General features: G+C 34.1%; 1 protein-coding gene across 1 annotated transcript; it reads right to left on the bottom strand.

Moving 5' to 3' along the window:
• Window positions 1–6,260: 6,260 nt before the first annotated feature.
• LOC112782275 (mitogen-activated protein kinase kinase kinase 3) lies at window positions 6,261–11,561 on the bottom strand. Its single transcript, XM_025824619.3, has 11 exons — window positions 10,680–11,561; window positions 9,379–9,702; window positions 9,170–9,257; window positions 8,950–9,012; window positions 8,650–8,810; window positions 8,480–8,555; window positions 8,016–8,075; window positions 7,796–7,903; window positions 7,458–7,694; window positions 7,069–7,169; window positions 6,261–6,975 (listed from the first exon to the last, which is right to left on the bottom strand). The coding sequence occupies exons 1-11, from the start codon at window positions 11,165–11,167 to the stop codon at window positions 6,726–6,728; spliced, it is 1,956 nt and encodes a 651-aa protein (XP_025680404.1). The 5' UTR covers window positions 11,168–11,561; the 3' UTR covers window positions 6,261–6,725.
• Window positions 11,562–24,497: the final 12,936 nt, after the last annotated feature.

The raw sequence follows: 24,497 nt of genomic DNA, 5'->3' as shown, positions 1-24,497 counted from the left end.
GATGCAGTTCTTCAAGGCAAGCAGATATTGATTACAGAGGAGGCAATCGAAGAGGTCCTCCATTTTTGGCCTAAAGTGGCCGAGAAACATGCTTTTCAAAAGGCAGAAGAGGACATATAGATGATGACTTTTGATTGGGATGCAGTGTTAAGAGTTATAGTCGTCCACCCCAATAGCCCTTGGATCTATGGGCGGTCGAAGCCGAGTCCGAAGGGCAGAGCAATCAGATATCTCACAGTTGAGGCTAGGCTTTGGCATCAAATCCTAACAAACTATGTGATCCCTAGCACTCATGAGACAGAGATCACTTCAGATATGGATGTGCTTATCTGGTATGTCTTGGAAGGAAAGCAGCTGTACCTTCCAAGGCTCCTCAGAAGGTATATGGCTCGGACACATCACATAGGCAACCTAGAATTCCCATGCCTGATTACACAGTTGGGTCTGCAAGTTGATGTAGTTTGGGAGGATGCAGATGAGAGGCCGACAGTTGTCAGTAGCAAGAGGATCATCCCGCATAGTAATTGGTTGCGGTCATCCACTAGACGCCGAGGTCGTAGGACGACCACTACCACAGAGGCAGCCACCTCTTCAGCAGCACCCTCAGCACCTTCAACACCTGGACCATCATCAGCATCACAACCACTCTATCGTCTGATCCACCGGTTGGTTGAGGACGTAGCACGTTTGGAACGCCACTCCGAACGATGCTATCAAAACATCAGGAGGCAGCTTCCGACGTGGGATTCAGCGATAGAGGAGCCGGATACCCCCTCTAAGCACAGTAGGGAGCGAGGAGAAGGAACAGGACGCACCAGCTTAGGATAGCGACGAGGACTCCTTCCACTCCACCTGACTTCTGGAGCATCGTGGACGGTGCTAATTCTTAAGTGTGGGGAAGTCGTCCGACTGATTGGCGATGTTTATTTTGGGTGAAATGTTCTACTCCAAACACTTTTATTTTAATTTTTAGTATGCTTTTGGACTTTTGTATATACTATGTTATTTTGAACACTTTTTAGTTATTGCACTTTATACCTTTAGTTTGTACGTACTCTAGATTTCTATTTTAGTTTTACATACTTTTTACCTTATTTTATGTTGTCTAGTGTAAATACATGGTTTAGTTGTAGTTGATTAGTGGTGATTGGACAATGCGCATAATTGAACTTAGTTGAATTTTCTATACACTTGATGATTTGGTTTGACTGAAATTAGGAAATAAACTTAAGATTTTTGATGGTTTGCATCCAATCACATTATATATAGAATAAGCTTAGTTAATTTAATGAAATTTCCAAGAAAACTTCTTTTTATATAGGGCATTGATATTCCAATTGAATTGAGTTGAGATTTTTTATTAAGACTTGCTTAAATTACACATTGTGGAACATGACTTTTGAGCTAAGAACACACATCCTTATGATTTTTAAGCCTAATTGTGTGGTTGCATCATATAACCACTCTTTTAATTATTGTGTGTATTCTCTTTCTATGGTTGCAATCTTTGATTTGTTTGATTCTTTATGTCCATTGTTTGATGTATATATGCATTTATGTGATTGAGGCCTTCATTTCAATTAGCTCACTTACCCCATATAGCCTACCATTTCATCTACCTTTATTAGCCCACTTTGAGCCTTTTTAATCCTCTTTTGTTCTTTATGTTAGCACATCACTAACCGTAAGCGAAAAATAATAAATATCCCTAATTTGAATCTTTGACTAGCTTAGAATAGTGAGTGTGTGTGTGTCATCTAAGTGTGAAAAAAGATGGAAAAAATGGGTTGATAAAAGTGTGTTGCATTTCTATTGAAAAATCTTGAAAATTTGGGTACATACTCATGTATTAATTATGTAAACCATATGCATTCACCTTTTGTATATATTATGTTATTGTTGTAAAAAAAAGAATAAAGGGGACAAAATATCCCAAAGTAGAGTAATAATAACAATGCATATGTGTTGTGATTGAAAAGAATGCATGACTATGTGTAAATGTGAGATTTTGGGTAGCTAAGCTCAATATGAATTGCATAGGTTGTTATATATATTAGGTGAGAGCTTAGGTTAATCAAAGATTCAAATCCTAACTCACTTAGCCATATATATCCTTACCTTTATCCTTAGCCCCGTTACAACCTTAAAAAGTCTCATGATACTTGTATGTGTACATTAAATATTTGTCGATTGTTAGATGAAGAACAAGCCTTAGAAAGCATGATTAGGGAAGAATTGAGTGGATCGACCCTAAACACTTGAGCGACTAGAGTGTATACACATATCCGGTGAGGGGTTCGATTGCTCAATTCTATGTTTCCACCTACGATGATCTCTTATCTTGCAAGTTTGTACATTCTTGTATATGACTCAATTCAATTGTGGATTTAATTTGGTTATAATTGCTTTAGACTTTGATTGTGCATAAATGCTTTCTTGAAAATTGATTTACTTTGACTAAGTAAATACATGTAGATAAATAGATAGTGTTATTTAGAGTAGTTGCATGAATGTAGATAAATTGCATACAGATAGTTTACATCGAATAAATGTTGATACCCCTTTCTTGTCTTTCTTGATGTTTAGCATGAGGACATGCTATTGTTTAAGTGTGCGAAGGTTGATAAACCATAATTTTATGGTTTATTTTTTATTGAAATGAGTGGATTTTATCAACTTATCTTGTACTTATTCACTGGAATAGCATGATTTCGTGATTTCTTCCTAAATTGTGCTTAAGAGTAAAAACATGCTTTTTAGGCTCTTAAATTGCTAAATTTAATTCACTTTAATTCCATTCGATGCCTTGATGTGTTTGTTGAGTGATTTCAGGCTTACAAGGTAAGGATTGATTGAAGAAGTGAAGGAAAAACATACAAAAGTGGAAAATTCATGAAAAAATGAAGTTTGGAGCACTTCATGGTCATGCGTACGCGCTTTGAGAATTTGCCATGATGCGCGTACGCATGCATCATGCGTATGCACGATTGACGGCACGTGATTCCCTTAAGACAACACGTGGATGACGATTTCTAGACCTTCTCAAGCCCAAATCCAACTCATTTCTGGATATTTCAAGCCAAATTACAGAAGGATGAAGGGGGAGAGCAATTAGAGTAGTTTAGAATAATGTTTTAGGTCATTTTCTAGAGAGGGAAGCTCTTCTTCTCTCTAGAATTAGGATAGATTTAGTAATTTCTCCTTTAGATTTAGGTTTTAATTCTTGTTCTAGTGTAGTTTCATTTATAATTGCATGTTTCATTGCCTTGATTCTCTCAGTTTCTCTTGTTAATCTCTCATTTTTACTACTTTTAGTTTTATGAACATTATTGTTAATTTTGAGTTCTTTAATGCAATTTATATTTTCATGATTATTATTGCTTCCTTTAGTTGTTGACTATTGCTATCTTATATTTGGTAGCTTTAGATTTTAGATTTGGATCCTCTAAAGTTTGAATTTCACTTTAGAGAGAAAAGTGTAATCTCTCACCATTGATTTCATAGGTGGGACCAAATCCTTAGATTTTATTATTATTGAAATTTTACCATGCTTTACTTTTATGCATTCCAAGTGTTTGTGAAAATGCTTCTCTTAGTTTTAGAGTAGATTTTTACACTCTTGACTTGGAATTGAGTGTTTGAGATGACCTTGAGCAGGGACGGACATAGGGGGCGAGTGGCGGCCTCGGCCCCCCAACTTTTTTTAATAGTAATAAGTTATTATGTATAATTTAATTTTTTTAAAAAAATATTTAGTATTTAGTCTAATATAAATAAAAGTTCAGTCTAATTTAAATATTAATAATTTTTAATATCTAAAAAATAAGTAACAATATTAAAAAAATCTGAAAAAGATATTATTATTAATATTTTTTAATTAAATAAAAATTTTTAAATCTCATAAAGTGAATTCTTTTTTTTTCTTGTGGCCGTTTTTTTTATTCGTTTGGTATTAATTCTCTCCGTTTCAACTGCTACAATTAAGAGATCTTTTTTTAATTATGAATATTGTGAAAGATAACTTAAAAACAAAATAAAAGATGAATTTCTTGCTAATTGTCTTTTAATTATATTGAAAAGAAAATTGTTATAAATTTTGACACAAATTCTATTATCGGTGAATTTTATGATACGAAGAATCGACCACTTCATTAGTAATTAAAAAGTATACACATATTTCTTTTACTTTAAAATATATTCTCTATCTGTATATTTTTATAATATATCTTATATTATATACTTTTTTTACATAATTTTTAATATTATATGTGTTATTGGCCCCCCATAATATCATTTCTGGATCCGTCCCTGACCTTGAGTCACTAATGTCTGAATTGATTGACAATTTGGGGATTTCAATGAATCTTGTTTCCATTAATGAGTAAGACCTATGGATTGTGATTGATTGAGCTCAATTGACTTATCTTACTATTAAAGGTTGACTAATTGGGTTTGCTTTTATAAATGTCATGTCGTGGTTAGTGATGAAAGAGTAATTGATGTCCAATATTGATTGATGATTTAGGGTTATTAGTTGTTCTTGTTTCTATTGATGAGTAAGACCTATGGATTAAGACTGACTATGCTTATTTGACTTTCTTCTCATGTTGGAGATGACTAAATGGGATTAACTCTAGATAATCACTATGTTTGTAATCAATGACTTGGAAAGGAAGCTTTGACTATCGAACTTTGCCAGGAATGTCTTTTAGCCTTTATATTCCTTCTGTTGTTGGTTTTACTTTCTTGTAATTTAATTTTCTATCTGTTTATCTGCAAACTCTCGTATACTCATAACCTATAATACGCATTCCTCATTGTAGTTCTTTTGAGAGACGACCCGAGATTTAATACTCTCGGTATTTTTATTGGTTTGTACTTGTAACAAACAAATTAAACTTTAATTGTGAAAGTTAATTATCAGTTTGAACTATACTTACAATGAAATTCTATTGATAAATTCTAGACCAACGTTAAATCCTCCGTCATGCAGCAGTGCTAAATTGGCTTAGACATTGCCTCTATTTTGGTTATGTATTTTGGTGGTAATATATCACATTACTCAAACCTTAAATGCACTTATTTATTATTTTCGTTATAATTTGATTAGTAGTGTCCGTACTGCTGTCTACTTGATTTATGTAATATAATGTAGTTCCCAACCAATGCAGGTGATGATTAAAGCATAAGGGCTTGCATCACATTTTCATTTTCAATTTGCAAAATACATATTTCACACAAACTCACATTTCTCCACAAAACAGGTCCATCACACAACTCTAATTTGATATCCTAACCTATTTCTTACTCCATAAGTACAATTATTCAAGCATACAATGCACTAAATAAAGCCAAAAATGACAATGTCACTACAATTCCAAACATCAATGTGGAAATAGTCCTGCATTTAGTGCTACCATGAGATTTTATCCCTACTCTGTCCTTTTCCATCAACATCTCCAGAGATCACAACTTCTCTTCCAATCTCTTCATTTGATCCACCAATTCATTAGAACTCGTTATATCTTTACCATGAAAAGATGTCACATATTTGTCCAACCAAGCAAAGAATTTGCAAAGAGGAGCTTTGGTATGTAAAAATACATTTACTTGCTGAGAGTGAAAAGAAAGAAATTGACATAAATAACCATTAGTAGAATAGGTCCAAAATCAAACCGAAATTACCTTAAAATAGGAGCATTCGAAAAAGTTTGTTTGGGTTGTCCATGGTACTTAACTCTAACAAGATGGCATATATTTTGCAGTTACAGGTAGGTGCTGTAAATTTTTTCTTCCTCCTATTCGCCCCTCTCCTGAAGCTCCCAATCAAGCCAACATCGCATTCAAACCCTCGCTACGCGCTTGGGCTTCCATTTCGTTTCTGCGTTATTGAGTAAGAACCCTCATCTTCATCAGTCATGACTTGCAGAATACACGTTCTCCAACTATGGCTACAACGAAGACCCAAACCCTAATTTAAAGGAGGTTGAGACAAGGATGACGTTTTGTACGCTAGGAAGGGGTCAATTTGTCCCAATTTGGTAGGAACAAAATCCACGTGACTGAGGAATTGACAGGTTAGCACTCCACCATCTCCCAACCGGTCGCAGGGGCTGCCATAACCATTTTCTTAGGTGTTTGAGGTCCGCTTGGTCAATTTCCAATCGTTAGAGAACGCTTTGTCCTTCGGGACCGAAATAGACATTTATTCTAAATGAACACACCCACTAACCAAACACTAACTATGGTAACGGTGAAACTAAAACTAAAACTAAATCAATTCAAATGAGTGATATAATCACTTTCAAATATTTTTTTGGCATTCGGGATAAACGAACTCTTCCAAGCCAATACACTAGTCAGTGTCTTGAGTCTGAACTAGTAACTATATAATTTAAAAAACGGAAAAAGAGTATGTATGGAAAAATTACTCTCTTTTCCCTTCTGCCATGAACTATGAATATACAACATAAGCGTTGCTACAAACAGAGAACACCTTACACCTTGCATTTACAATAATCAATAAATTGGTACATTGAACTAGGTCTCTATACCTTGCATTGAGTGCTCCTTCTTATATCCTTCACCTCATCAGTAGTGAAAATAGACCCGAATATTTTTATGGAAAAAGTTTGCTTTTGTAGAGATTGAAGTTCAACCAGAGGTCACAATGCATGCTGGGGAAAACACTGGAAGATTTTAGCGGAATTTACAATGGTGACAACTCAAATGAGTCTCGATCTTGGGGATCCACCAGGTGTGTGGTGGGATCTGTATGGAGATGTTTCGTGCCAAGGATCAAGAGTGAAGGCGGCATTCGATCTCAACGGATATGACGGGAGGGTATTTTGTCCCATCAATGTGCAAGTTGGATGAGGAGGTGAAAGGAAACAGCTCTTGTGTGCTGGTCCATACTGCCGTAATGGACTTGAACAAGGAGATACGGGTAATGATGTGATCATTCTTGAGTTATCTCTGAACAAGCGAATTACAATAGCTGGTTAGTCCAAGTAACTAACATAGTTATAGTTATACTCTCTAAAAAACAACAGGTTGTGGGTGTTTTACCTTTGGTTCCTTACAGCCCGTGAGGCTGGAGGGGCTGCCCTTGTTGCATAGTCTCCATCAAATGAAGTTGCATTCGTTTTATTTGAAAAAATCTCAGGTGGCTGCAAATAAATCCAAACAATCAATTATGATCAAATATTTTTCGTTCAAGTTAAAACTAGAATTATATGGCAGCAAATCTTCTATGAAGTTATACACTCCACTAATACAGTATAGATAAATGGGTAACATATTTCCCTATCAGTCATCACTTATCACCCCAAACTATGTTAAGGTTTCCCAATTAATCTGTTCCCTACAGTTAAGCCAAACAACAAAGCGTACTAAATCCTCAAGCACATATAAGGTCAGCTACAAAATACAAACTAAGCAAAATAATCAGACTATACCGGTGTCCGGCTCCCATCAAGCATATAGGGGAAAGCACTCCTGGTTATGCTGACATTTGCAGCTCTTGTTGCCGACTGATCTCGAATAAATGGGTGATCTAGCAGCATTTGAGCTGTTGGGCGAGCCAATGGATCTCTTTGTAAGCATAACTGGATGAAGTTCTTTGCCTCATTCGATAGATGCTCAGGAAGTTCAGGCATATCTTTGCTGTTACCAATTTTGAATATTGCTGCTACCTGTTTCAAACATGTGAAAATAATGATTTTGATCTTTTTATCTTGAAACAGGATCACAAGCAATGTCAATGAATGTAGTTATAAAATATCGAATAGCTCACCCCTTCATATTGACTCCAAGGAGGCTTCGATGTTGCCATTTCAAGAATTGTGCATCCCAAGCTCCATATATCAACAGGAAGACTATAGCCATTTGTATTCATTACAACCTAAGATAGCAAAAATCAGGATAACGTACTATGTACAGCAGAAACTGAAGTATAGGGAATTTTTTTTTCTCCGAAAGAAATTTCAAGATCTAAAACCGGAGGAAATATTTACCTCAGGGGCCATCCAGTATGGACTTCCTTTGAAAGAAAGCATTGAGGAAGAAGCATTTATCTGGTTCAGAACAGCCATAATTCAGAGATGATCTCCATCAGAAATCAACCAACAGAGAAAATTATACATCGCTCTCCAAACTAGCTTTGCTTAGTATATATTCTCAGGTGATACAGCTCCAACTTATTAATAAAATAACAGAATCAATATGTTTTCATCTCTCCTTATCTATGTGAGTGAACATAACTGTTAGAGAGAGAGGAGGGAAAAATCTCTTGCCACATACAGATATGTGCAAATCTACAAAAATTTCCAACCTTCAGGAAAACGAGTATTTTTTGGGGTTTCACCCTCTAATACAACTTGTACATTGTATAACTTGTATGTACCACAAATAATAAATATGATCCACTATTGAAGTAATCTAGAAGAAATTTCATTCTTTGTTCATATGATACACTTACATGTTTAGCCATTCCAAAGTCTGCCAGCTTGATTTCACCATTTGGATCAACTAGTATGTTAGCCCCCTTGATATCCCTGTGAAACAAAATTACAAAGTGATAAACTATTTGATCAAGAGTAAAGAAACAGCAACTTCATGTTATAAATAGAGCAGGCATGGTCACGTTACCTGTGCACTGTATTTCTACCATGAAGATAGGCAAGTCCAGAGACAATCTGCCTAGTATAATTTTGAATAACAGGCTCCTTAAAGGCCCCATATTCCTGAAGTAATTTATGAATCGAACCACCGGAAACATATTCTAAATAAACTGAAAGTGTTTCTTCTCCCTGAAAACACGGCATATATATTATTCATAAATGGATCCCATTCATCAATTTTTTTTTTTTAAATTTCTATGCGTGCACATTGCTACAATATGTACGTACATGATATAAAGAATTCTAAAATTTGATATTTTAGGCATACCAAGTCACTCCCATAGTATTGAACAATATTCGGATGTGAAAGCTGACTAAGCAAGAGTATCTCCTGCAATTGATTGGTGTAAGTGTTATAATTTATAGACCACTGTATGATAATGTGCATATTAAATCAAAATCCAAATCAACTGTGAGAAGAATATCTTCCTAATTTCTATAGTATGTATTAAAGGCTTAGAGCATCATGCTTTGTACTTATGACGTACCTGATTAAGTTGTTTGTAGCACTCTTTTGATGTTTGATCATCACAAACAACCCTGACTTCTTTTATTGCACACATTTGTCCATTTTCACTGTGAAAGTTGCAATATCAGAATTTTAGGATTGAAAATTATACATAAGAATAGGTAGTGGAAGGCTAATCTAAAAGGGAATTCAAAATTGACCTTGAATTTCCTTCAAAAGGGGGATTACCTATTGAATCCAGCATATACATGCCCAAATGTACCCCGTCCTAGCAGCTTTCCTTTCTTCCACTTGGATGGATTACATGTGGTGTTTTCTGGAAGTCCATTTGGTTTTGTGTTGGAATTGGAAAGAGAAGAAGGACTAGTTGGAGAACCCGGCGGAAGAGGCAACGGATGACACTCACTCTTTCCATCTTCTTGCCTGCATGTAGGGGAGTCAAGACTCAAAACATGCAACCTCGGATGAAGCGGTGATGTAGGGCTGGTGGGCCCTCTTGAACCAGGACCCGGGCTTTTTGACCTTGCATTGAACTTTATGTCACTTTGTCCTCTACCATAAAGAAAAATGACATAGATTAGTTTAGCATAAAACTCTAGAACAACACTGAACCACACCCTTATAAAAAAATTGCAAAGTGCATGTTTCTCTTCCTTACATTGTCAATCAATGCTAAAATGTGTGCACAGATTATCACTTATCAGTCCCAGATATTTTATAATCATAACCATCTCGTATGCTTAAATGAATTATGATAATTATGTAAGAAAAGTAAGGTGCATTTATCTTTGCATTAATGTCTCCTAAATCAACTTGAATGATTAAGTAAGATTCCATAATCAGTAAAAGGGGGAGAAAAAGGACGGGATGTAGTATTAACAAATCTATCGCTCAAGATTCAGATCTTCATTTTTCCCTCAAATGAATCAATACATGAAGTCTGCAAATTGCAAATTTCCAAATCGCCAGTTAATGTAAATAATTCTCCAAAGCACGGATTGTAAATCACTAGTCGCAGAACAGAACCACAATACCCTAATCGGAATGGGGAAGAATTGCAATAAAGCATGAGCAGACATACACACAGAATGCGTGAGAGAACCCTTTTAGAGGTTAATAACTAAAACGGGAAGAGAGAAGTTAAAAGAAAAAAAAAAAAAAAGAAGGAAAGTAGAAGGCAAGAAAAGGGTGAAAGACTGAAGGGGAAGAAAAGTGAACAATCATGTGAGAGTGTATGTAAAACCGAAAAAGGATCCCATACATGAAAGCAATTATGGTCTAACTACAAAAGGGAAAAGAAAGAAAGGGGGAAAAAAAAAAGCAACGTCCTGTAACTAAGGCTCCGGAGTAAAAGTAACTAACTTTAGCTGATCAATGATCAATAATTACACTTAACCTTTTCATTAACACCAGAACAATAAAACGGATCAATCAATCAAACTAAGTTTCACCATAAGTACTAAGATTAGGGAAAATAAAATAAAATTAGGGAAGTAGTGAAACCAAATCATGATTGGAAAATAACGAACCTGGTTGCATCCATACGAGTGTTTCGAGGGGTGGGTGGTTGATCATCAGAGGAGCCCGTGGAACTAACGCTGGAACCAGAGACGGAGGCAGATCCGAAGACAAGGCCTTGGTCGTTGCCGAAGCTTTGGGTGGAGGAGACAGAGGGGCGAGGCAAGGGGTGGCCTTTCCTGTCGCCGTCGGAATCGAAGCATGAGAATCCGGAGGATGAGCCTCCGGCGGCGGCGGCGGCGGCGGCGGAGGAAGCTACGGCGGGGGTAGAAGAGAAGTCTCTGCTGACCCTTGGTGAGTTGCGGGAGAGGGTTTCGTCGAAGCTGTGATTGGGCTTGTCGGATTTGGCCTTACTGGGAGGTGAAAGAGAAGAAGAAACGGTGTTGTTTGATCTGGTGAAGGTGAATTGACGAACTCCTCCTCCTCCATGCTGATGTGGCTGCTGCAGTTCTTGCTGCTGCTTGGACTTGCTGGACTTTTTACTCCACCAAGTGGGCATTCTAAATTGGGAAAAAAATAGAGAAGAAGAAGAAGAAAAGAGGGAGAGTTTAATTTGTTTGGTGGGAGAAAGTGAGAAGGAGTCTTCAAGGAAGAAGGAAAAGAGGAGAGTTAAGGGGTAGGTTTTGTGTTTTGTCGTTGTAGAAGGAAGTGGAGGAAGAAACGACGAAGCAGAGAGAGAGAGAGAGAAAGGGGAAAAAGGGGGGTACAGTAGAAGAACAGCTAAGGAAGGATGGAATTGTAGAGAGAGAGAAAGAGGGGACGGCTAACGGTGGTTGGATGGATAAGTGACGTGGCAATTGCTTAGATAGAGATAGAGAGAGAACGCTCTTGTTTTGAGTGCTGTGTCTGCGCGTACGTGTGTGATGTCTGCTGTTAACTCTGTCTCCTCTCTTAGGAATGATAATACTGCACGTTCAAATTCTTTTTAGTTTACTTATGCAGTGATGCTTTTCACACTAGTAACTTTTTATCCGAATGTAACAGGCTCAGTGTTGATAAGAAATAAAATATTCAATAAAATTAAGCGTTTAAGTGATTTTTAAACTAAATTAAATCATCACACCAATTTTTCTCTCTTTTGTTTTGTATGTATATATGGACTAATTTTTTTGGATATGAAATTTAGTGGCTAAAAATTTTTATTATAGAAGATAAATGTGTGCAATTCAATTCTGTTAGTGGTGTATGTGATTTTATTTTGATATGGAAATAAGTAATCGCAGGTTCAATTACTTTGTAAGTTAGATTTTCAAAAATTTTTTAATATCAGATCGGACCCTTCGATTTGTTCGTTGTGATTTTTTTTAAAAAAAAAATCATAAATCGGAGGTTCGATTTTTGTTCTTAATAAATCGCATGGTCCGATTTTTATTTCCAAAAAAATTGAAGAGTCTGATTTCTATATTTTAAATAAAAAAGTTTTACATTTGAGAATAACACATTTATCCTCCATAATCCTAAAAAACACCATTTTCACCCCAATATCAAAAATAATTTGCGAAATTTAGTGTAGTGTAATATAATATTATAGATGTTAGAGGTGTTAGACGAACTCTAACGATGAATGCCTTAGAAACTTTTTCTAACACAAACAAGTTCCTACCAGTTGGAGAGAAATAGAATTGGTCCCTGCACAAGTTTCGATGGAACTAAGTCCTTCTAAATAGGGACTGGATATAGCCAATAATAACTTGCCATTTGGCAAGTTATTATTTAAATAAATAATTATATTAAATAATTAAATAATAATTAATTTAGTAATAATTATAATAATTAATTAGATTAAATAATTAAATTTCTATTTAATTAATGATTCATATTAATTATTTATGTCATAATTAATATTGAATATTATTTATATTATTATATTAAATTAGCCGTTGTAAAACTAGCCGTTGCAAAATTAGCCGTTGGAAACTAGTCGTTACTATGTTACTGTTATTATTAATAAATTAATATTTTGTTACTCTATATATACCACTTAGATACAGTTCTATTCTCACACTTAGATCGTTCTCCAATGTTCGATGATATTCTAAATGACCATGTTTCGGAGGTAAATTATACTATTAATGATAATAATTATACTATAGGATACTATTTAGCAGATGGTATTTATCTTGAATGGGCCACATTTGTCAAATCAATCTCAAAGCCGCAAGGGGAGAAATGCAAGTTATTTGCACAATACCAAGAAGGGCAAAGAAAAGATGTGGAGCAAGCATTCAGAGTGTTGCAAGCACGCTTTGCAATTATACGTGGTCCAGCTCGCTTTTGGAAAAAAAAGAAGCTTGCCAACATAATGAGAGCTTGTATTATATTGCATAATATGATTGTTGAGGATGAAAGAGACACTTATGCATAAAATTTTGCTCAAGACTTAGAGTATGATGATGTTGAAAATGACTTATCACAACCTCAGCTAGGAGAAGAAGATTTTGCACCATACCATCAATTTTTCCAAAGAAATCCCCAACTTCGAAATAGGCAGCAGCATAGACAATTGAAAGAGGACTTGATTGAACACATATGGCAATTTCACAATGATTGTCGTCAACTATAGAGCTTAATTATGTTTTTCTTTGTATTAAGTAATTTTACAAATTAGTGTAATCCCGAATTATAGATGATGTATTATTGTTATATATGAATTTATTTAATATTAATATCTTTAAATAGTGAATTATTTTTAAATTTATAAATTTAAATTATATTATTGAAAAAATTTATTACATTAATTTTAAGTATTTTAATTAATTAATTAACTGGGACCACAACAGGGACTAAAGTTAGTTCCTCCTAATGGAGAAGAGAGAGATGCTTTGAGTTCCTATTTACTGTTTATGACGTAAAAGCTGATGTGGAGTTACTTTTTATGACAGGTGTGCCATAAATAGGAACTGGGATGAGTTCCCTACTAGAGATGGTCTTATATATTGTTGTGAAAATGGTAAACTGACGAGAAAAATCAGACAGTCCGATTTCTTTGAGGAGAGAGAATAGCACAAATCGAATCGTCCGATTTGTGTTAAGTAAAAATATTTTCGACTGGAAATCGGACCCACCAATTTCATGCATGCAAAACAAAAATTTTTAGTTAAGAAAATCGGATCCACCGATTTTATGCATATAGAACAAAAAAAATTTTGGCTAAGGAAATCGAACCCACAAATTTCAAATTTCATGCATGCAAATTTCTTTTGCTACGACGCAACTTTAATCGGACTGTCTGATTTAGGTTCTTCTAAAATTTGAAATGGTAAAAAAGGCGGTCGGATGGTCCGATTTCAATGTTTATATATACCCAACCCCCTAACCGAGCTCTCCACTTCATCTTCTTCTTCTCACAATCTTCAAATCTTCTAAAGCTCCTTCTCTTCTTCTCTGGTGTTTCAAAAAAATTAATACCAAAGTTGAGAGTGTTCAATGTTAGTATATTATCATGGATGATAGAGTCATGTTAAAAATATATTATCATAGGCAGATTTTATTACAAACATCTGAAGGAGTGAAATTTGTATGTAAAAATCCATTAGATATTATTATTTCATTCACACTGTCATTTGAAGAACTAAAAGGTGTGATTTGTGAGAAGATGGATTCTCAAATATGTAAGAGTGTCGTGTATTTTGTACAGATATCCTATATTTTTTTTGTGGGTTCGTTCAATTTCAAACGAAATACGTAACGATGAAGTGAACATGCAAGAAATATTTTCAGTATATCTTGAAAGTCGGTCCCAACTATCGTTCATCGAGCTATATATTAGTTCGAGCAATCTACAGCAGACCGAGATATTGAATTGGAAGATTATAATAGTGATAGCGAGGAAGAGTTTGAAAGTAACTATGAGGTCGTTGATCCGGGTGTAGACGAAGATCAACTTTTATTTTGTTGCTATCATTCTTTTGCTTATTTATATACAAATTGTACTAAAAATTTCTTTTTTTTTTACTTTTAAAATACCTTATCTTAAGAACATAAAAAACAAGAAATGGATAAAATAAAACAGAAATAGTAATAATAAGTATATATAAAATTCATTTTCCATCATTCAAGTATTCATTATGATCATGTAACATTTTACGTTTGTGTGGATTCATAGATTCCTAACATACGTTACATATATAGTTAAAAGGTGGCCCAAAATCAAGAGACTATCCATAAGTACTACTACTATCATCCAAGAATACATGTCTTTTTACCAATACTCAAAAAAAAAAAAATTGTATTTAACACAACTTTTCTCTCTTATCTCAACACATTTCTATCTTATCTCTGTAGTCTATCTCTATACACTTATCAAACACAACCTAAAAGACACTTAGTTTTGGACGGAAACAAATTAAAAAATACTTTAGCAACAATAATAGGTGAATTACCAATCGAGTCTATATTGGTTATTGGTCCTTTCTCCTCAAAGAAGTAATTCCTTAACACTTTCTCATACTTCTTTGGCTCAATATAAAAGAAAGGGAATGCAGCTCTAAGACCATTTCTGACTAAGTTTGAAATAGACTTGACAATTATATGATCTGGTTCTGACATCAATATATAACTGAAAATATACAATATAAATGACACTAACAAAAGTCAAAACCCAAAATTCCTTTAATAAAATAATGATTCAAAGTATAGCATATAAAAATTTGAAGTTAAAAATAATCACATACTCTTCTTAATTTTTTTACAATAACTTTTAAATACCTTAAAAGAAAAATAGCATATGCATTTATTATTTTCTTTTTGAAATCAGATAGTAACCAGGACGAATGAAATCTAAAACATTTTACCCAAAGAAAAAGTACAAGGCATAGCACTTAAAATGCCATACTTCAAGAACAAGTGCGAGGCATAATATTTATACAAATTATTCACAAATTGTAGCACACATTTTCTAGTTATCTAATTCTATAATAACACAACACAATGGACAGAACTTAATTGTAACTTATAACAGAACAACCACACCCACTTCATAGGAGGAAGGAATGAAAACCAAATCATAGCATTAGCGTTTGTGTACATTCTTTCTTCCAAATAACTAACTTAAAATCTTTAAAATTCAACTCCTCACTCACAATAATGTCATGAATTTTAAATGTAAAGCATCAATTTTTTCCAGAAAGTCAAAGCATCTAATCACCAATTTCTTTTTTATAATCACAAAAAAGCAACCATAAGAGAAACACAATTCAAAATCCTAAAAAATAAAAACTAAACCAAAAAAAAAGAAAAAAAGAAAAAACTTGATCCATGCCAACTGGCAAAGGCTGAGCCACAAAGGTAGGGATCTCATCCATGAACTGATCAAGCTTTCTAGAATGAAAAATCTTGATGAAGCCTCGAGTTCATTATCCAGCAGCAGCAATTTGAAAATTTTGCCGATCTGTGGCTGACGGTGTGCGCATCGATGAGTTTAGGGCAAGAAGGAGAGAGAAAGCTGACATTGATTGCAACGCTGTGCTGGGGCTTGTGGAGAGTTCGGAATGCTAAGATATTTGAAGGAGAAAGAACCACAGGTCAAGTGATTTTTGTTACGGCATCGAAGCTCCAAGATTTGTCGCTAAAACTTCCAACCTTAATTCATCTACGTTCCGTCGATACTGTTGGTAGCGGATGAATAGCCTTCTTCTAGTGGCGATGAGCATGGGAGGGACGCCGAGCAGAGGAGATGTCGCAAGACAGGACCATGCAGTGGATCCGGCGAGAGCTCAAGAAGTTAGGGCTACTGGGTTAGGACTGGGTGAGTGTGGGACAAAATAATAAGGGCATTTTAGGAATTTTTAAAATATGAGAGTGTCTTTGATTAGATTTTTTTATTGTGAGAATATTCATTTCTTAATAGAATATTCTGTTATTTCATACGTTTTTGTCACGGTAAGGATTAAATTAAAAAAAAAATTATATGGTATAGGGACCCAATTAAAAAGAAAAAAAGTATTGGGACCTAATTGAAAATTCAGTGAAACTATAGGGACCTGCAGAGTAATTAAACCTTATTTTCTCATCGCCCACTTTACATCTTTGTATAATTTTTTGCACTTCTTTGCAACCCTATTAAAAGCGGACAGGATAAATCGATTAGCGCTCCGACGTGGAGGATCAGCTCTAAAGTTGTATCCTTTTTCTTTTTCACTTGTGGTTGTACCTATGAAAATACAACACATTCAATAACCAATAATTAAACCAAAATGACTAAAAGAAATTACTTTACTAACTAACCAAGAAATTGCTTTACCTCCACTGAGCGCTGGACCATCATCTTGACCGGCCGGGTCATCATCGTCGTCATCATCATCATCATCATCATCATCATCATCCTCATCTTCATCCTCATCCTCATCCTTATCCGAATGGTCTACCAGGTAGTCATCAGCCTCATCATTAACTGCCTTATTGCTCTCCTGAATTAGACCTATCGGAATACGACGTGGGTTCCTGCTCTGTATGATCCCTTCCGTGGCATCTTCACTCCTACTCGAGTCAACAGAAAGTTTATCTCCATAATTGTCAGAGGAAGTGCGAGGTCGAGGTCTTGAATCCAAGGACAATCTACCTAAAGCAATCTCACTCGGGTGTGCCCTCTGGTCGGTGGGAATATCTCCATAATTACCTAGATGTGAGTGACCTGGCACAGGAGCCATAAATCCAAGCAGTTGGCTAAACGGACCTTGATCCCCTGATTCAAACTGCGGGACACTCCAATACTGTTGATGTAATGGGACTGATGGTGTAAAATAATCTGCAGAATACGTGTCAAGAATATATGGTGTAAAATAATCTGCAGAATACGTGTCAAGAATATCTGTAAAATACTCAGGCTCTTACTGTGCTTGTGCCTGTGCCGGTGGCAGTGGCGGTGGCGTTGGCGTTGGTGTTGGCGGTGGTTGCTCTTGTTGATTCTCCTGATTATGTACATGATTGCTCTCCTGATTCTCTTGCAATACGAGATCTGACAAATGCAAGTGGGTACCATATATACTTCGGTACCAATGCATGTAAATTTCCAAAGGATGCTGTGAGGGCACCAGGTGCTCAACACAAATATGACTATACCGATTCGTCCAATGCATCACCCAAAAAGAGTGGGTTCCAGACCAATCTTGATTCTTGGGTCTTGTCAGAATTTCGTCGTATGCTTCACCTAGATCCCGCTCTTGATGAGGAATGCCTTGAGTCAAACCAAATTGTCTTCTGGATCTATCGGATGCATGCCATTCAACGCATTTGAAAGATATCAACGGCACCATGGCACTCCATATAACCGAATGCTGACGAATGTCAAAAAGATTCACGTCTAGCTCAATGCGACCAATTGCATAAGCCTCCCAAACAAACTGTACACATTGCAAGTAAAGGAGGATTACATACCAAATAATAATACGACTAAATAAAAACAGATACTTATTTATTACAACATACATGTCCTTCTTGCAGATCATCCAACGACCTCCTAAAGAGAGCAAGAGAATGAAATCTGTAAGGCCAATCAGCACGCTCCCAGTTACGCCACCTGACATCAGACAATCCGTTAATTAACTTTTATCAATCAAATTTAAAATACAACGTGCTACACTTTTTCAAACCAGATAGTAATTATATTTACTTGTTTGCAATCGAAAAGAGTCGAGAATTGTCAGAAATCGACGCAAGAAATGGTAGACGGATCCAAGTCCAGGTAAGCAAAAGTGTTAATGGACCATCAATCTCCTTGCAATCGACATGAAATGCCTTACACAATGCTCTATAAAGGTGTGCCAAGCATGCCGATCCCCAACTAAATTGTATGATCCCAACAAAGTTACAAAGCAACGGCAGAAACTTCCAATGTACTGCTACCCCAGACTTGTCTCCAAACATAATGGTCCCAAATAATAACATTATGTGGCACTTCATGTACCTCTGAATGTGAATATCATCAGTCAACACTAAATAATCTTTCAGTCTTCGAAACCACGTCAACTTTATGAAGCTTCCTCTATAGTCTGTCTTCCTAGGTGCAACACCAAACTGATCCAAACATTCGGCCTCTAAGGCCTCATAACTATTGAGGGTTGGTCCTGTAACTGGCAGACCATTCGTCGGAAGACCAAGAATTATCGTCACGTCCTCCAACGTCACATCACACTCACCAACTGAAAAATGGAATGTTTGAGTCTCAGGGCGCTATCTCTCGATCAGAGCATTAACTAATGCCGACTGATATTGGACAACTCCAATATGGGAAACGCGATAAAAGCCAGTCTCTCGTAAATGCTCCTCCACAATTTGATTGTATAAATCCAGCGGCATTAAGTGGTTATATTGCAACATTCGTGAACCCTACAAAATGTAGCCATATATCACATTAAATAAATATAGCCATATTTAATTAACAAATTAAATTTAATAGAATCAAATTTTTATTATCATATAACCAGTAAAACATAATCATATTAACAACTATATTATTGACTACTCAAAATATACTAAATCTATTTTATAAAAAATTCACATTTATATTAATTAGATTCTAATAAGTATCAATAAACCTTAAACGAATCTTAAATATAAATCTAATTATTATTAGATACATTCAAACTACATATTCTAATGTCTAAAATCTAATTATTTTATAATAATAATTGTTATTCCTTATTTTCTATTTATATAACTAGAATAATTTTAAAAAGTATTAAACACCTCAATTAAATTATTAATCTTTCTATTTTGAGCGCGGGACCAAATTTATCAATAATTATAAATAATTTATTAAATTCATATTTAAACTAACATAATTCATTACCTAAATTACACTAAATTTATTCGGTTTTCATTCTTCATGGTACTATAAGTCTATAACAATAATAATAATAATATACATTGATTAATTCACTTCCAACAATTATTATATTTAAACAATTTTAAAATTTTCACTTCCAACATAACAAACAAATATTTTTAAGTAACTATTCTATTCTAACAACACACAACAACAAGTCATTAATCCTTAATCATATATCTAAATAATATACTCATAATAATAATAATTGATTCAATAATTTTTTAAATATCTTCTAAATTTATTTTATTTTATTGACTATTTATAACTGTTGAGTTTAAAAAACTTGTATCAAATTTGATGATCAAACATTATTAAATATTAATTAAAAAATTATTAAATTATTAATTATTTGCCTCCAATTGTTTAGTTGATAGGTTTGTTAGTGTACAAATTTTGTATTGGGCCAAATTAAATCAAGCCCAACGTGATTAAAGAATGTTCAGCTTTTATGCAAAATTATTTCATACTATGTGGCTGAATTTTTAATAGGATAATAAAACAGATTGGGCCAAGAAAGTAATACAAAACCCAAGTCAACATTATCATGGACCAACATCATTCTTGGTCCGAATTAGAAGAAGAGAGAAAGGATTGATCCAAAGCTTAGTTCGGTTACCCACTTCCTTTAGTGAATGGAATTCAAATTTCATTTCAATTGATTACTTTCTTTGGTAACCGAAACTCAAAATTAAATTGAGTTTATTATTCATTGAAAGCTTTGTCTCTTCTCTCTTCTCTCTCTTTGCTTTTCAGTCATATCAATCAACAGAAAAGAAGATAGAAATTATCAGAAGAAAAAGTGAAATTACAAAGAAGCCTATGAAAAACAGGCTATGGAAGACAGTCACCTCAAAGATCTGAAGAAAGGCAAAGTAAGATTTTTGTCAGTGAAGGCATGATTTGAAGAAGGGCTTCAAGATTTTTGAAACCAAAAATAGAAACAATCCGCCTCTGACAGGAAGAAGATCTTAGTTGCAAAAGTTTATTTCTATTTTTGTTCATCAAAGAAAGAAGATAGCCGCTGAGCTACATGTAGGAAGAAGCAAAAATAGAAAGCAATAAGCTGTCCTGGGTCAAAAGCTCATCAAGGGTCCGAATTCTTTCTTGGAGCCAAAGACAAGATCAAGGGTCCAGATGGAAGGAGTTTGATGAGAAGGGTTGAGAGAGGTACAAGCATGTTGGTTTTTGGTTTTTCCTCTCTCTTCTCTTTGTCTGAACCGCTGCTGCTTTTGGTTGGAGAAGAAGTTGCTTGGTTAAACCGGTTTCAATCTTGGAAACTTCCCCTTCTATATTAAGGGTGAACGGCCAAGAGTTGAGATCAAGGAGAGAAAGTGAAAAAACACAGAGTTCTCATAGCTACCCAAGCTTCCTGAGTTCTTCTCCTTCAATGTTGTTCATTTTGTTTTCTTTTTCTTAGTTTTGTTTGTCTGAGTCTCATGGTGAAAAAGGCAAACATGGTGACGTTTGTAAGAAAAAGCCAGTAAGAGAAAAAAGGGAGTGATCAAAATTAAAGAAAAAGTCATAGATGTCTCAGAGTTTCTCTGTACATCTTCCTGTTGTGAGTCATGATCCTGTGGGGATTCCCTTGCAAGTTGGGTTAGCACTTTACGGTTGAAAGCTAGATTTTGAGTCCTAGTCAAATTCAGATTGGGTGTAGAATCTGGATTTGTCCCAGATAGGAATGGGTAATTCCTAAGGAGAAATTGGTGTTTGTAATATTGTGAAAACATAGTGAAATTCCATCATTGTTGTGATGGAGACTGGATGTAGACTACATTGCACCTAGTGGCTGAACTAAGATATATCTGGTGTTAATTCTTCTTCCCTACCCCTTTCTTTGTTTCTGTTTATCAGGAGACAAAAACAAAAATATCTCTCAACTCGACACGAGACAAAACAAAAGTGTCTCTCAACTCAACACGAGACAAAAAGCATAAATATCTCCTGAAGTTCCTTTAAAAGTCAAAAATTAATATACAGTGAAAAAGGGCTAAGATTCAACCCCCCATTCTCTTAGCCACTGATTGTCATCAATAACAATTAATAATAATTATTTTATCATACCTATAATCTTAATAAAAAGTATTACTATAATATTTCTATTAATATCTAACATTATCATTATTATCACTATTAAATCAAAATATTTGATAATAAAAACTTACATAATTAGGATGATAAAGATAATTAGCAATGTGAAGTTTCGGACGATTGACGTCTTTTATTTTTTTTTCTCCTTGGCATTGTTGAAGGAAGGCTGGTGGTCCAAATTTTTTCTTTCCAGGTCCGATTTCTGCATCAACAATAAGAGAAGAGAAGAGAAGAGAAGGTGGGATTGGAGGTGAGTGGGGCATGAGTAGAATGAAGTGAAAGGGACGGGGGTTCTTTATCGGGAATAGGATACAAGCAGGGGCTGGGGATGCATGCATATTTGACGCGTGGCATGCAGTACGTAAATTGGACGGTCCGATTTGTGTACCTGCAATGCCTGTAATCAAATCGTCCGATTACTCTCCCCCCAATCAGACCGTCTGATTTGTTAATCACAGCCGTCACACCCTGGTTATACACCCTGCACTCCCATAACCACGCTATACACCATTCCTATCCCAATATCAAAATAAAAAAAGTGACACGAGAGCTATTATTTTTTTTCTTTTTTTTTCTCCTCTTTCGTTATTCTCATTGTCGTTGTCTTTATTTTTTTTGTATATTTTTTGTTGTTGCTTCTGTCACTTGTTGTTTTAATTTTTTCTCTTTTTTAATTCTTTGTTATTATTTTCATTATTGTTCTTGTTGTCTTCATTTTTTTTTTCTATACATGTTTAAAAAATTAGAGCACAGAAATATTAGTGCACAGTACAAAAATTTTAGTATATAATACAAAAATTTTTGAAGGACTATATATCTAAAACATTGATACCTAATTAACAAAATATGCATAACATATAAATTTTAATATATATTATAGAAATCTTGGCGCATAGTACAAAAAATTTGTTGTATAATACATAAATTTTTAAAGGATCACATATTTAAAATATCAACTTACCCAACTAACAAATACATTTGCAGCGAAAATTTTTATGTTATCTGCAAAAATTTTTGTGCTATGTAAAAATATTTATGTGATATATACAAAAACGTCTATATTATCCTGATAAATTTGTATTATGTACAAAAATTTTTGTATACATATACAAAATTTTTTTATATTATATCATTAAGTTTTAGTACTCTCCATAAAAAATATGTGTACTATAAGGTAGCGTTTGTTTTGAGGTACTGAGACAGAGACTGGGAGACTGAGACTCAGTATCATGTTTGTTGGTTCAGAGACTGGTACTAAAATTTTTGTCTTTGTCCCCAAAATTTCAATATTTCAGTACTTCTAAAAATGGGGACACAGGAGACTAAAATTTTTAGAGATGGAGACTGAAATTTTAATAACATTTTATACCTAAAATACATTCATTTTAATTAATTAATTCCAATTTTACCCTTTGTACAAATTAAATTAGAATTTCATTTTTGTTTCAATTTCTGTCTCCCACTTTGCACCAAACAGAATACTGAGATTTATTTCAATCTCAGTCTCAGTCTTTCCATCTCTGTCTCTCCACCAAACGATACCTAGAAGTACAAAAAAGAAGAAATGGCGACGTATGTACGCACTTTTTTTGTTGGAATTATGTAAATTTAGTTAGATTTAATTACAAAAACGTTTATACATGTAGCATCACTGTAAAATAAAATAGAATTTTTGTTATTATTAATTTAAAGGTTTAATTATTCTGTTGGTTTCTATAGTTTTACGAAATTTTTAATTAGGTCTCTATACTTTTTTTCCTTTTAATTTAGTCCTTGCACCAATTTTTTTTAATTGGGTCCCTACACTTTTTTTTTCCTTTTATTTGGGTCCATGCACCATCTTTTTTTTAGTTTGGTTCTTATACAATTAAGCCAATTACTGCCAAGAGGGACATAATTGAAACAAAAATTTGGTATAGAGACCCAATTAAAAAAAGTATAGGGATCTAATTAAAAATTTCGAAAAATTATAAGAACCAACAGAATAATTAAACCTATTTTAAATATAAGAAAAATATAAAAATATTGGTTATTTAATATTTTTATATTAATATAAATTACATTCTTTTATAATAATTTGTGTTTTAGTTTTGATATATTATCAAAATATAAAATATTGTACACAATTGTTTAATCACACATCTTTTTCTTTAAAAAAGTATTCACTTATTTGATGTAAAAAATATTTTTTTTGCGACATAACGTGATGTGATTGAATGTACATTAAAAATTATTTTTCAGTACATTAAATTAAATTCTTTAATTTATTGATAGTATTAGTTTTTTATATTTTTGTTTAGCTAAAGTCAACTGTTTACAATTTAAGTAAAATGATATTTTATATTAGCAGTGTTAGTGTACATAAAATAAATACTCTTCTTAATATAGATATAGTTTGCTGCTGCCTGGGATATACCTCGAGTTATGCTAATTGTGAAAGTGTTTAAAAGCAAGTGATGTTTATCAAACTTTTGAAGTTATTACATAATTATACCAATGGTCAATGCTCAATCCGCAATCATGCTATTTTAAAAAAAAAAAAATAAAAGGTCTGCTACACGTATAAATTTTTTTGGCTTATAAGCTATACAAGTTGCTTCAAGTTCAAGAAAAAAATACGCGCCCTTTTCACAACATGTTCACTCTTCTTCTTCTTTCTCAATCAAAACGCAAACCATTAAGATTCAAGGGACATTCGAAACAAACTACTACGATTATGTAGAAACGTTCCAACTCCTCACGAAGAGTAGAAGAAATAAAAAAAAAAGATACAAATCTCCATCAAAAATCACTAGAAAAAAGGAAGAAACATTATTTAAGGTACTATTTTACTGTTCTTCTAGGTTTTTCTTCTAGATTGTCTCTGTCATGTGCCTCATCCTTAACCAGCAAAACATTAAAATTGCTTTGA

The sequence above is a fragment of the Arachis hypogaea genome, chromosome 20 (assembly GCF_003086295.3).
Source record: "Arachis hypogaea cultivar Tifrunner chromosome 20, arahy.Tifrunner.gnm2.J5K5, whole genome shotgun sequence".
NCBI classification, from domain to species: Eukaryota; Viridiplantae; Streptophyta; class Magnoliopsida; order Fabales; family Fabaceae; genus Arachis; species Arachis hypogaea.
The sequence above is the reverse complement of the archived record's forward strand: the minus strand, read 5'-3'. Positions and strand labels throughout refer to the sequence as shown.

Coding starts and splice junctions, on each gene's coding strand:
- LOC112782275 (XM_025824619.3), bottom strand. CDS start 11,167: ATGCCCACTTGGTGGAGTAAAAAGTCCAGCAAGTCCAAGCAGCAGCAA. Junction 8,076..8,479: donor ACTTTGGAATGGCTAAACAT/GTAAGTGTATCA, acceptor GTTCTGAACCAG/ATAAATGCTTCTTCCTCAAT. Junction 6,976..7,068: donor CGGGCTGTAAGGAACCAAAG/GTAAAACACCCA, acceptor TCGCTTGTTCAG/AGATAACTCAAGAATGATCA.